The sequence below is a fragment of the Elephantulus edwardii genome, unplaced genomic scaffold, assembly GCF_000299155.1.
Source record: "Elephantulus edwardii isolate Elephantulus edwardi_28Jun2011 unplaced genomic scaffold, EleEdw1.0 scaffold00354, whole genome shotgun sequence".
NCBI lineage: Eukaryota > Metazoa > Chordata > Mammalia > Macroscelidea > Macroscelididae > Elephantulus > Elephantulus edwardii.
This window is the reverse complement of record NW_006400104.1, coordinates 605387-618457: the sequence shown is the minus strand read 5'-3', so window position 1 is coordinate 618457 and position 13071 is coordinate 605387. Positions and strand designations below refer to the sequence as shown.

The 13071-nt window shown below is 40.8% G+C and overlaps 1 protein-coding gene across 1 annotated transcript in view; it reads right to left on the bottom strand.

Annotated features, from left to right (window-relative positions):
* ADAM19 (ADAM metallopeptidase domain 19) overlaps positions 1 to 13071 on the bottom strand; it is a 150853-nt gene that overhangs the window by 68583 nt on the left and 69199 nt on the right. Inside the window, exon 5 of the mRNA XM_006901981.1 lies at positions 12024 to 12100. Within this exon, the coding sequence (XP_006902043.1) occupies positions 12024 to 12100 (77 nt within the window). The remainder of the gene's footprint in view (positions 1 to 12023; positions 12101 to 13071) is intronic.

Genomic DNA, 13071 nt, shown 5'->3' with positions numbered 1-13071 from the left:
AACTGCATGCCTTTGGGACTACAGTGCTGCTTCTTGTCACTAGGCCACCAGAGCTATAGTTGTTGTTAAGTGCCGTTGAGTCGGAGGTGACTCATAGCAACCCTATGAATGAAAGACCTGGGCACCGGTCTAAATTTCGTCCTTGCTCCAGGTTCATAGGGTTTCCAGAGGCAAGCTATTCCAGAGGCAAGCTATTATGCCACTCCTGCTTCCAAGCTTGTTTTAAGCGGGGAGCTATGTTGTTGTTGTTGTTAAGTGCTGTTGAGTCACAGGCGACTCACAGCGACCCTATGAAGGAGAGTCCTTGACACTCGGGGAGCTATAGAGTATATTCAAAATATAGATCCCAGACTTCTACTGAAGAGACTCAGGTCAAATTGTCTGCACTGTTCAATTCCACATTAATCCCACTGCCCAGTTGAAATCATGAACTGTGACTTGGAGGCACAAAAATCACTGCTGCCAAGACAATTCTGACTCTTAGTTTCCAAGGCAGTAATGGGAGGAGACTGGCCATCTTTGTCCTGAGGAGCTGCTGGTGGATTTGAACCATCAGAGACGCACAGCCTTTATGTTAACAAGACAACTCACTCGGGACTATGCCATCAGAGCTCCTTATGGAACAAAAGGATCCCAAACTTCTTGGTCAGGGAGTTGGCAGATTATAGTGTGAAACAGAAGGACGGACATGGAAGGTGCTTCCAGCTCAAGGATTCTGCAGTCACCATCCTATGTCTCTTGTAATTTGCTCTCTAGATCAGGTGCAATTCTCACACACATATCAGAGAGCCTGATGCAAGCCCTGTAACTTTACTCAGAACCCTCACTTGGATGCTGGTGGAATTTCCGAGACTTCAGGCCCTCTCCATCCCTTCCTCACCTTCATGTCCCCAGCTCCTGTCTTACTCTTCCTCTAATATTGTCCAGTCCTCCTAGCTGCCTGCCTCTCCATGAGCACTGAGTCATCAATCTTTCTAGAAACCTCCATTGATCTAATTTGCTAAATGTTGGCCCTGGCAAAGACAGAACTCAGCCAGAAGGCATCCTATTCTGCATTTTTCATTAAGGCCTTTATACAAATGAAACTGTGCAGATGAACCTGGCAGGGCAGGCCAGCAGCAGGTGATCCAGGTTTAACTTGTGAATAACTGAAGGACTCACTCAAATGTCCTGGCATCCCTCAAGGAAGTGGGCAAGCTGCTTCAGGGGAACTTGCCAATTCAGAGCAAAACCCAAGGGAACACACCCGACCTCGTTATACCTAAAGCACCCGAGAGAGGCAATCACTCTGTTAACTCTCTTTTCCTTATCCCTCTATCTGTGTCTACATATAGAAAGGTGACAGTTAATTTGACAGGTAGCACAAAAGAGAGAAAAGAAGGCACACAGGGAGGGGGGACTCTAGCATGGGAGCAGCGAAGCACAGGAGAAATCTGGGCTCCTGGGGGTGATCCACCTGGACTCTAATTGCAGTTCTGCTCCTGTGTGAGAAGTTACTTGAATTCACTTGTCTCATCTGTGATGCACAGATAATACTTCCCATCTCACAGAGTTGCTATAATTGACTAAAATAATAAATAAAAAAATATTTTCTGATAATGAAAGTAGTATTTATAAATAACAGTAGTAAGGTTGAAGCCCTGAGTCTGTGGCCCTTAATCATGAGGTCTGGTGGCCTGGTGGATAAGGAGTTGCCTCTTAACTCAAAGGCAGACACTTTGAGTCCACCAGCTGCTCAGCAGGGAAATATGGGCACTCTCCTCTAGTGCAATTTACACATTCTGAAAGCCCGCTGGATGATCTGCTGTAAGTAAGTTCTGACAACAATACAACCCTGAATCACTTTTGAACCTGGAACAAAACATACCCCTATGGTTCAACATCCAGCCAAACAGCAGACAAGTGGAACAAATCATCTGAAACTGAAGATAATTAAAACAAGTCCACAAGAAGCAAAATACACCTTGATACTATCCCACCTGAATTAAAAAAACAAAACCAAACTTCAATAATATTAACATCTGATAGCAGACCAGATGAATTGTGGAATGACATCAAGGATAACATCCACTGAGAAAGAGCAAAAGGTCATTACAAAGACAGAAGGGAAAGAAAAGACCAAAATTGATCTCAGAAGAGACTCTGAATATTGCACTAGAATGTCAAGATTCTAAAATAAAGGAAAGAAATACTGAAGTAAAAGTGAATTTCAGAACAAAGAATTTCAACAGGAAGTTCAAGATGACAAAGCAAAGTATTATAATTGTGCAAAGAGCTGGAGTTTGAAAATAGAAATGAAAAAACTCACTACTTTTTCTCACACTGAAAGAGTAGAGAACCAAATTCAAGCCTTGAATTGCAATACTAAAACTCTTGAAAGATCCAGGAAGCATCAAAAGAAAATTGAATTTTTTAAAATACTGATTTATTTACAAAGTTTGAATACATTGTTTTTCACAAAAGATCCTTCCCATTTCCTTCACACCCCTACCCACCCATCAAATTGTGCAACTGTGATTAACATTCCACCCACCCTCCATGCCCTGCCCATCCTCACCCCTCTGCTTCTACCCTCTCTCCCTTGGATCCTCATACCCATTCTACAATAATGGTTTTAAACAGTATTTATACAGTGTTTGTCCTTCTGGGACTGAGTTCACCCAGCCTAATGCTCTTCAGTCCCTCCAAAGTTAGGTAGTAATTCATAAAATCATCGCTTCTGCGTGCTGCATAGTATTCCCTTGTATGAATGTACCACAACTTCTCAATCCATTAATTTGTGGTTGGAAGTCTGGGCTGTTTCCATGTTCTTGCGATGGTGAATAATGCTGCTATGAACATCGGTGTACAAGTTTCCAGTTCTCTTTTTCTTGGGGTATATTCTAAGCAATGAAATAGCTGGATCATATGGAATTTCTATGTTCAGCTTTTAGAAGCACTAAACCGTATTCCAGAATTGTTGTACCATTTTACAACCCCACCAACAATGTGTAAGAGTTCCTATCTCACCACATCCTCTCCAACATTTATTACTTTGCAACACCAGGGAAGCACTCATACCTTAGAATAACCAATCACATGGGGTAAAAAAAAAGGAGCCATTTTGCAAGTATAATGCCCAGAAGGCAGGAAGAATTCACGAAATGAGAAATAAAGACAGTGGGGAAAGTGAGATTCCATTGTGGGTACTCTGATTAATATCGTAAACCAAAACACATATATAGAAGGCTGAATGAAAAAAAAAATCAATTTGCATTGTACATTTTCGCTCAAGTCACAATTTAAATGTTGCTGTTGTTGTTATGCACAGTCCTATAAAAAAACAGACTCCTAGCTGACCCTCCAGCAAGTTTTCAGAGACTGTAATTTGCTTGTGAGGAGATTGCTCATCTTTCTCTCTTGGAACAGCTGGTGAACAACTTGAACTTGAACAACTTGCCTTTCAGTTAGTTGGCCACACAACTCTTTACCACTAGGCTTCCAAAAGAAATAAAAGTATAGTAGTGAGCATGTCAAGAGACCTTTTGCTGCAATCAGTAAGTGCATTGCTGCTAACAGAAAGGCTGGTGATTCAAGCCCATCTAGCAGCTTCATCACAGAATGGCCTGGCCCTTTGCTCTCAGAAAGATTATAGCCTAGCAAACCCTATGGGGCAGTTCTACTCTGCTCCAGGAGGTTATTGTCATTGTTGCTAGGTACTGGTGAGTTGAGTATGACTCACAGCAACCCTAAGAACAACAGCTCTGAACCCTGTCCTGTCCTGTGCCATCCTCACAGTCTCTGACACACTCAAGCCCACTGCTGCAGTCACTGTGTCAGTGCTCCTGGTTGAGTGTCTTCCCATCTTTTGCAATCTCTCCACCTTCCCAAGCATGATGTCCTCTCCAAGGATTCACTCCTCCTAGCAACATGTTCAAAGTGTGTGAAACTAAGCTTTATCATCTTTGCCTCCAAGGAGCACTCTGGCTGCACTTATCTCCAAGACATATCTATTTGTTCTTTTGACCGTCTATAGGATGTTCAGTGCTCTTCTCCAACACCACAATGCAAAGGCATCAATTCTTCTCCTGTCATCCTTATTCATTGCCCAGCTCTCAGCAGCATAGCAAGTGATTGAAAAGACCATAGCTTCAATCAAGTGCATCTTAGTCCTCAAACCATCATTGCTGTTCTATAATTTGGCGAGATCTCTAACTACAGATATTTGTAGTGCAATATGTCTCTCAATCTCCTGGGATACACTAATACCAAGTGTATTGATTGTGAATCCAGGTTAAGATGAAGCAGCTGACAGTTTCAAGCTTTTCCCCATCTATCAGGATGCTGCTTACTGGTGCAGTAGTGAGAATTTTTGTTTTCTTCCAGTAATGAGAATTTTTTGTTTTCTTGATGCTGAGATGGAATCCATATTGAAGGCTTCAATCTTTAATCTTCTGCAGGAAACACTTCAAATTCTCCTCACTTTGAGCAAGCCAAGTTGTGTCATCTGCATACGGAAGGATATGCCACGTTCTTTTTCTTAGAGTCCAGTTTCTCAAATAATTTGCTCAAGATACAGATTGAAAACCCTGACACACATCTTTTTAAATTTTAATCCATGGAATATTTCCTTTCTCTGTTTGCACAACAGTCTCTTGGTTTAAGTAGAGGTTTCATATACTTAATGTCATAAAAGCACGAATGTTCTAGAACTCTCACACTTCTCAATGTTATTTATAATTTGTCACAATCCACACAAAGGCCTTTACATGAAATTGTTATTGTTAAGTGCCGTCGAGTTGTAGATGACTCATAGCTATCCTATGAACAAAAGACCTCAACAATTGTGTAACTTTCATCGTTTCTCCAAGTTCATAGGGTTTCCGGAGGCAAGATATTTCGGAAATGGATACCACTTCTGCTTCCAAGCTTGTTTTAATTGGGGAGCACCACCAAACACTGTCCACCATGGGTAACCATTATTGCATTTAACACATCAGTGTCACATTGGTTAGCATTACAACAACCGTGAGTTACCTCTGTACAGCAAATGGACAGACCATTACTAAACCACTTAAAAGAATGTTTAATCAAAAATAATTAAGACCAGGTCTGAGGGCCACAGCTTAAAATCACCTACCATTGACTTGGTAGGATTAGCTTGAATTAAAAATCAACCCTATGACACCTGACAATATTGAACTTCTATTATACCTGGCATATGGTACAAATGTTTATATGCAGTAGCCACTGAGCACAGATTTTTTTTTAACATTTTTTAAAAAAGTTATGTTTATTTTGATGTTTACAAATCAAATTGATTTCTATACAATCATTCATAAACATTTTGTCAATGATTAATGTAATTAGTAGTTAGTGTCTTATCCCTCCCTTACTGTGTGCAACCTTTCCTTTTACCAAACTTAACTATTTATTTTTAACTCTTCTGTTCCCATTCTTGTTTTTTGTTTGTTTTTTATTTTTTTTAAACTGTGATTTTAACAAAATTTTACTGAAAGGCTGAGTTTTTATTGATTTATTGCGGTGCATTTTCCTTCTAATCATTTTTCTTTCCCCTCCTTAATCCACTTTATAATGTGCTGCTTGTTCAGATTGTTAATTGTTAGACATGATAATGCCTACTCCTTTAATATAGTCCTCCCTTCATCGGTTCCAGTGCAGTTTCATTATCTATCCATCCTTCCTGTTCTCTCCCCTCTTCTCTGTGCCAATTTTATTTAGTAACAGCAGTGTTATACAGTATTTTTCCTTTTGTTACTGACTTATTTCACTCTTTCAGGCTCACACCCAAGTTGTGTTTTCCATGTAATATTCCATGTGTGAATGTGCCACAGTTTTTCTACCAATTCAGTTTTTGATGGGCAGTTGGGATGCTTCCACCTCTTTGTTATTGTGAATAACACTGCAATAAGAATGAGCGAGCACACATCTGTTTGAGTCATGGCTCTGGTTTCTTGAGGGTATATTTCCAGTAGTGGAATAACTGAGCATATTATTACTGGCAAGTTAGTGTGTGCCAGTAACTGTGAAAGGTGCTATGGATACAGTCTGGTCAAAGGAAAGTCCCTGCTCTAAAGAAATTTGTATTCATCACCAAATTTAAAACCACCAATGATGTCACTATTGATGTTCCCATTTATAGGGGTGAAAACCAAGTCTAGGGAAGTAAACTACTACCAAAATATGAACCAGGTTTTGTATGGCTCCAGAATCTAAAACTCTAACGAACTGATTGTATATTTTTTTTCTCTTTACTAGTTTGCATCTACATTGTGTTTTATTCATGTGGGTTTTTTTCATGTACATTGTTGTATATGATCATTCGTATTCATTGTATTTTATATAATTCATTTAGATCTAAGCTTATTATTACCCTATCTTTTCAAGTCCTCATTGAATCTCTCTTATTCTTTCATCCTCCATCCACTCACTAAACTCTGCTATCCTAATGGGTTTTCCCCTTTTTTCCCCACTTTTTTTACCCTTCTTCCCCCTTCTCTTTCCCTTTTTGAACATTTATGTATATTGCTGAGTTCTCACAATAGTGGTCTTATGCAGTATTTGTCCTTATATAACTAAGTTATTTCACTCAGCATAATGCTCTCTAGACTCTTCCATAGTATAGTATTTTACAAGATCATTGTTGCTTAGTACTGAATAATATTCCATTTTTGGGGCATGACATAATTTCTCAATCCTTTAATTTGTTGATAGGTGTTGTTACCATCTCCTTGCTATTGTGAATAACACTACTATCAACATAGGTGTACATATCTCCATTTGTATCTCAGTTTTCATTTTCTTGAGCTACATTCCTAGCAGTAGAATATTATTTTTGTTACTAGCCGCCATCAAGCAGAGTATGAGTTTTGTTTCCTTGTCCAATATCAGTTGGCTGTAGATAGAAGGGTTGATTTCTGAGTTCTTGATTCTATTCCATTGATCTATGTGTCTGTTGTTGTATGAATACCATGCTATTTTGATTACTATGGCTCTGTTAGTAGACTTTGAGATTGGGGAGTATGATGCCTTCTCAGAATATTCTTTTGAAGGCTTAATCAGCTTAGTGGCTGACATAGACAAGCCAAAAACCAAGCTCACAGCTGGCGAGTCAGTTCTACCTCATGGTGACTCTTCATCCGGGGCTCTGGTGGCCAGCGGTCAGCAGCCATGCTATAATTCCCCAAGCATGTGATCCAATCTGCCAACTGTTCCATAGGAGAAGGATGGGTAATCTCCTCCAGTGTGATTTTTCTGCCACTGAAAACCTACTGCAGGGTCAGTCATGAGTCAGTTGTCTCTAGAAGGCACACCACAACAATAACACAGATCTTTATGGGAGGAGAATGCCCATCTTTCTCCTGCAGAGCAACTTGTAGATTTGAACTACTGACCTTTTAGTCAGTAGTACAACGCAAAGCACACTTCACCCCAAGAGCTCCTTGTCTGACACCAAAGTAGTATTTATTATTTGTTGTGCAGAAAGAAAAGAAGGTGTTCAAAGGAGAACAAAGGTCATGCCACTCCTGGGGAAACAGGTCCACAGGGGTGGCCTGTCAGTCCTTCCCACGGACCTGTCCATACTCTGTAGCCCAGAACTACCTACACTGAACGGTCATTCTGAAGTTTGAATCTACCTCTGTTTTACAGACAGAGGGAATCCAAACACAGAGAAAAAGGAAGATCAGTGTGTTGTTATTAGTTGCTATTGAATCAATTCTGACTCATGGTTACCCCATTTTAGTTTGCAAAATATTTGTAAATTTAAGCAGTTTTGTGAACATTTAGAGGATGGTTCACTAAGGTGTGGCAAGCTTGAAGCTGAATGTGATAGTACGCCACATGTTCTACCAAGATGCTCAGAAACTCACTCATTGCCATCAAGTGGTCCTGCTCATAACAGCCATCAATCACAATAGGAGAAATGACCCAGGCTCTTCTCTCAGAGCAGCTGGTGCATTCAGACCTCATCTTTTGGTTAGCAGCCCAGTGTGTCCTGTACTATGTCACCAAGACTCTTTTTTAGTGCGTAGTTTATAAGTAACCATAGCTTTCACCCAGTTCTAAAAGGAGTCTAAAATCTGATTAAGATTAAAACCCACTATGTGCTATGCTCCACAGTCAACACTCTTGACACTAGCAGGCAGGAAATTAAAAGATATATTGCATTAGGAAAGTCTGCTGTCAGGGACCTCTCCAAGTTACTGAAGAGCAATGATGTCAGTCTGGAGACTAAGGTGTGCCTGATACAGGACATGGACTTTGCAATCACTGGCTATGCATCAGAAAGCTAGACAATGACTAGGGATGATAGAAGGAGAATTGATGCCTTTGAGCTGTGGTGTTGGAAAAGAGTATTGAATATACCACAGACTGCTAAGAGAACAAACAGGTTCATCCTGGAGAGGGTTAAACCAGGCTGCTCCTTGGAGGCAAGGATTCTGAAGCTTCATCTGATATACTTTGGACATGTTACAAAGCAGGACCAGTCCTTGGAGAGGGACGTCATGCATGGGAGGGTGGAGGAACAGCACAAAAGAGTAAGATCCTTGATTAGATGAATTGATTCAGTGACTTGGGTAATGGGGGTAGGTGTGTTAGAGACAATAAGATTGGTGCAGGATAAAGCAGAGTTTAGGGCTGTTGTACATAGGGTCACTATGAGTCACAGGAGACTTGATGGTACACAACAATAACAGGTGGTATGTCCATGTTCTTTTTTCCCCCCAGAAAATGAAGAAAGATACACAAAAAAACTGGTTAACAGTGGCTATCTCAGGGGCCAGGGTAATCTTCAAAGCAGAGGTAAGAAAGAAATGTATTATCATTGTGCATTCTCTCCTACCATCTGAATTTATGTTTACTATGAGTATGTAGTATGTCTTCAATTAAATTAGCCCAAATGACAGCCGTGGAGAGAAGAGGGAGCCTAGCAGTCATTTAGAAACTCGCCTGAATTCCTCTGCATTGGTATCATTAGCCTGAAGGTCCCACTTGGCATAAATTATACCAATTTTCTCCAATCACAGTGAACACGTTTCAAGGATGGAAGGGTGATTGCTATGGAGACTTTCCATTGCAGCATCGATTTATGAGGCTGGGAGGCAACTCAGTGCATGTGGGCTTGAATACGGCTCCTGCTGCAGCTGCTCCTTCTCCAGGGTAGGAACAGAGCCATCTGGCATGAGTCTCCAGTTCTTAAATCAATCCAGCGCACAGACACCCTGGGTTTCTTAAGGTGTGCAGTGAGAAGGCTGAGAAAGTGAGCAGGGAGACTCCACCACAGTGAAGCATGCTAAACAGAAACACATGGATGACTGGCCCCCTGGTTCCCTGGTCAGCCCAGCTGCTGGAGTGATTTACATGAGGCCAAGCCAAGTCCCCACTGCCCTGACCAAGGGGCTAGACAAAGAGGCAGAGAAAAGCAGGTCACATCTGCTTGTCCCCATTCCTCTTTCTTTGGAAGGGGTTGCACACTGCAGGTGGTGTTCGCAGAACCTGCAGACTCCACCACAAGAGTAGTTGGCTTGGCTCAAGAAAGGTCACTTGAGTAGCAGATTCGGGGCCACACTGTCTTACTTCCAAGCCAAAGCTTATTTCCTGCTTAATTCCCTGTGGCCACCTCACCACACAGCCTTACAGAGGAGATGTAGCCCAGTTTATAAACAGATACATGGGATCTGCAGTATGCACTCACTTTATTTGTATACCTGAGTAAGTCTCAGTGGGGTTTCACTGTTGTAAATTGACAGTAATCCCTTAATTTGCCAGCCGGAGTGTAAACACAGTATTTAAATGATAATCTCTACAATGCATGTAGTCGATGCCTATTTTACAGATGAGAAAACTGAGGGCTCAATGACTTTTCTTTTCACCTTTTCTTCAATTAGAGCAAAATCCAGATATACAGGAAGGAGAGAAAAAAAAAAACAAACCACTCAAAAACTTCACTGTAATCGAGTAAGAATTAACTCATACAGAGTTGACCTTCCAATAAGTTTTCAGAGGCGATTGCCCTTTCCTCTCTCATGGAGCAGATGATGGATTCAAACACTTGCCTTTGGAACGAGGTAGGCCACTAGTGGACCCTAAAGTTGGTAACCAATATTAGTTTGTTGACTGAATGGAACAATTATTAAATGAGTTACTCCTTTGATAAGCTTGATAAAGAGAAGAGAGGTATACAGTGGAGTCACTCCAACCAGAAGAGCCAATCATGCACCTAACTTCCCAATTTTGCCATCAATAATGCCACAGTGATAGTTTAAACTTGCAATAATTCTACCACTGTCTCAGCAGATGACACGGATCAAGCTTTTTGTTTGTTTCTTTTAGAAAGCCATTCTTTTCAGTATACTGGAAATAAATGTAGGTTGCCAAATGGTTATGCATTTGACTACTAATTGAAGGGTTGAAGGTTTTAATCTTTCCTGAAGTATCTTGGAAAAAAGACCTGGTGATCTACTTCTGAAAAACCAGTCACTGAAAATCCACAAAGCATAGTGCTACCCTGACATGCATATGGTTGTTATAAACCAGAATTGAGCCAGACCATTTTTTGGTGTCTTGGTTTCTCTTAATAATGGAGGAGGAGATAGCTCCTAGAATTGTTCTTTGGAATCTTTTGTTCATCTATCTTACTTCAGTCTCTCTTCCTCTTATTTTAACTTCTTTATGTTCATGTTTCATAGTCTTTTCTCACATTTGATTTGGTCCTGTTTCCTGTGTTAGGGATCTGTAATGATGTACATTTTGTTACACAAAAATGTGTCAACTTGGCTAGAAAGATTTTCAGTATTATGTAATTATCCTCCATTTTGTGATCTAATATAATTATATTTTGTAAATGGTAATGTAGCTATGGTAGCCCAGTGATAAGGAGTTTCATTGTCAACCTAAAGGAACATAGTTCAAATCCACCAGCTGCTCTTCAAAAGAAAGATGGGCAATTGCCTCTCCTCACAGCCTCTGAAATCCTGCTGGAGGGTCAGCTATGACTGAGTTCCACGTTGACAGCAAACAACTGCAACAAGGATGATAATGAAGCAAGATTAGGGGCAGTCTGTAGGAAGCCATCCTGAGTAGATCTTAGCTTTGCTACAGATAACACTTCTGACATGCAGCCCTACCCCATCCATCTCTGATAGCACCTACCTCTTTCCCTGTAAATCAACACCTTGGGGCATGACCCTCCCTCTCTATTGTAAACGGATAGCCTAGGGCTGGGTTCCCTGGCAGCCCGGCCTCCTCAGCTGCCTATTTATTGCAGAATTCTTTGAATAAACTTTGAAGCTTGATCAGAGAACTTTGACTTGCCTCCTCTCTGGTGTCCCTGTCCCTCTCCACCTCTCAATCCGCACAGATCCCACCCTAGAACACGTGTGAACCCGCAGGTCAGTTTCAGCAGTCATGTTAGAGGAAGCAGAATAATAGCCACAGGATCAAGTTATACCTTAAAGCAATGTCTTTCCCCCCTCATATTTATTTTGGTTTGAATCATTTATGTGCATTGTGTTTTATACATTTAGATTGTGTTTTATATAATCTCCATTTGCATTGTGTTTTGTTCATGTACATTGTGTTTTGTACAATCATTCACATTCATTGTATTTTATTGAATTAATTACTACTGTTCTGTGCCTAGCATCACCCCATCTTTTCAAGTCCCCATTGAATCTTTCCTTTTCCTTCATCCCTCCTCATCTGCCCACTAACCTCTGCTATCCTAGTAATTTCCCTCCTCCTTCTTTTTTCTTCCCCTTCTCCCTTTCCTCATTTCCTTTTGAACATGAAAAACTTGCTCAGTTATCCTGTTACTTAGAAAAAACTGAAAGTTCAATGCTAACATGATTGCGTATTGCTCAAAATTCCCTGGTTCCTCTCATGTTAAGTCATTCTCAGAGCTGACTTGCACCCAATATCAATGTTTACCTTCACAGCCCAAGACCATTCCAGCTTGTCCCTAGCATTTTATTTCCTGGGCCAAGTGCTAGACACCCCCACAAACACCCAGAGTCTCTTACCTAATTCCCCGGCAGGTGCTAAGTGTGACGCTGGACCCTTCCGCCTTCCTCACTGTCCCATGGTAAAAGCAGTGATCCTAGCAAAGAGAAAGGAGATTATCAGACCAAAGAATAATCATGAGCATGGCAATGTTACTCTCTTGTGAAACTTGCAGATGATTCATACCAAAAAAAATTTTTTTTAAATTAAACCTATTGACCCCATAGACTTTCTAAGCTGTGTCTTTACAGAAGCAGACTTCCATATCTTTCTTCCACGAAGTGATTGTGCATTTGAACTGTCAACGTTTTGGATAGCAGTTAAGCACTTAACCAGGGAACAACCAGGGCTCCTCAGAAAACAACCCAAACCACTGCCGTCAAGTTGACTCGAACTCATGGTGACTCTACATCAGGTTTCTGAGGTCAAAAATATCTTTACAAGAGGAGATTGTACATCTTTCTCCCAAGGAGCAGCTAGGGGATTTAAATCAATTAACCTTCTAGTCAGTAGACCAACACATAACCAACTAGGCTGCTAGAATTGGATTCCCGAAGGTGATCCATACATCTAACCTTAACCTTATAGAACTTTATGTTCTGCAAAGAGCTTTCATTTTATCATTTTGATCTGTGTAATAATCGTGTGAGGCAAGGTAGGCAGATACCATTACTTATTACTAAACAGATAGGGAAATCCAAAGGAGTAAAGAGATCTGTTAAAGGTTTCATTTCTGGTAGGAGAATTCCAATTTCTTAGATCCTTGATCAGAGTTCTTCCCATGATACAAAGCTGACCACCAGGCACACAGGCTTCTGAAAGATCTTGGCTGCCCCCTCCAGAGTTTCCTCTGTGGATCCCTGTAGTGGGTTGAATAACAGCCCCACCCCCACGCCAGTATATGGCCATCTACAACCTCAAAATGTTAACTTTTTGGAAATGACGTCATTGCCAGATATAATTAAGTTATAATAGGTTCATTCTATCCACTTCTGAAATAGGCCTCTGAAAACCCTATGTACAACAGAACACATTTAGATAACAGAAAGGGCAACTGAGGTTGAGCTT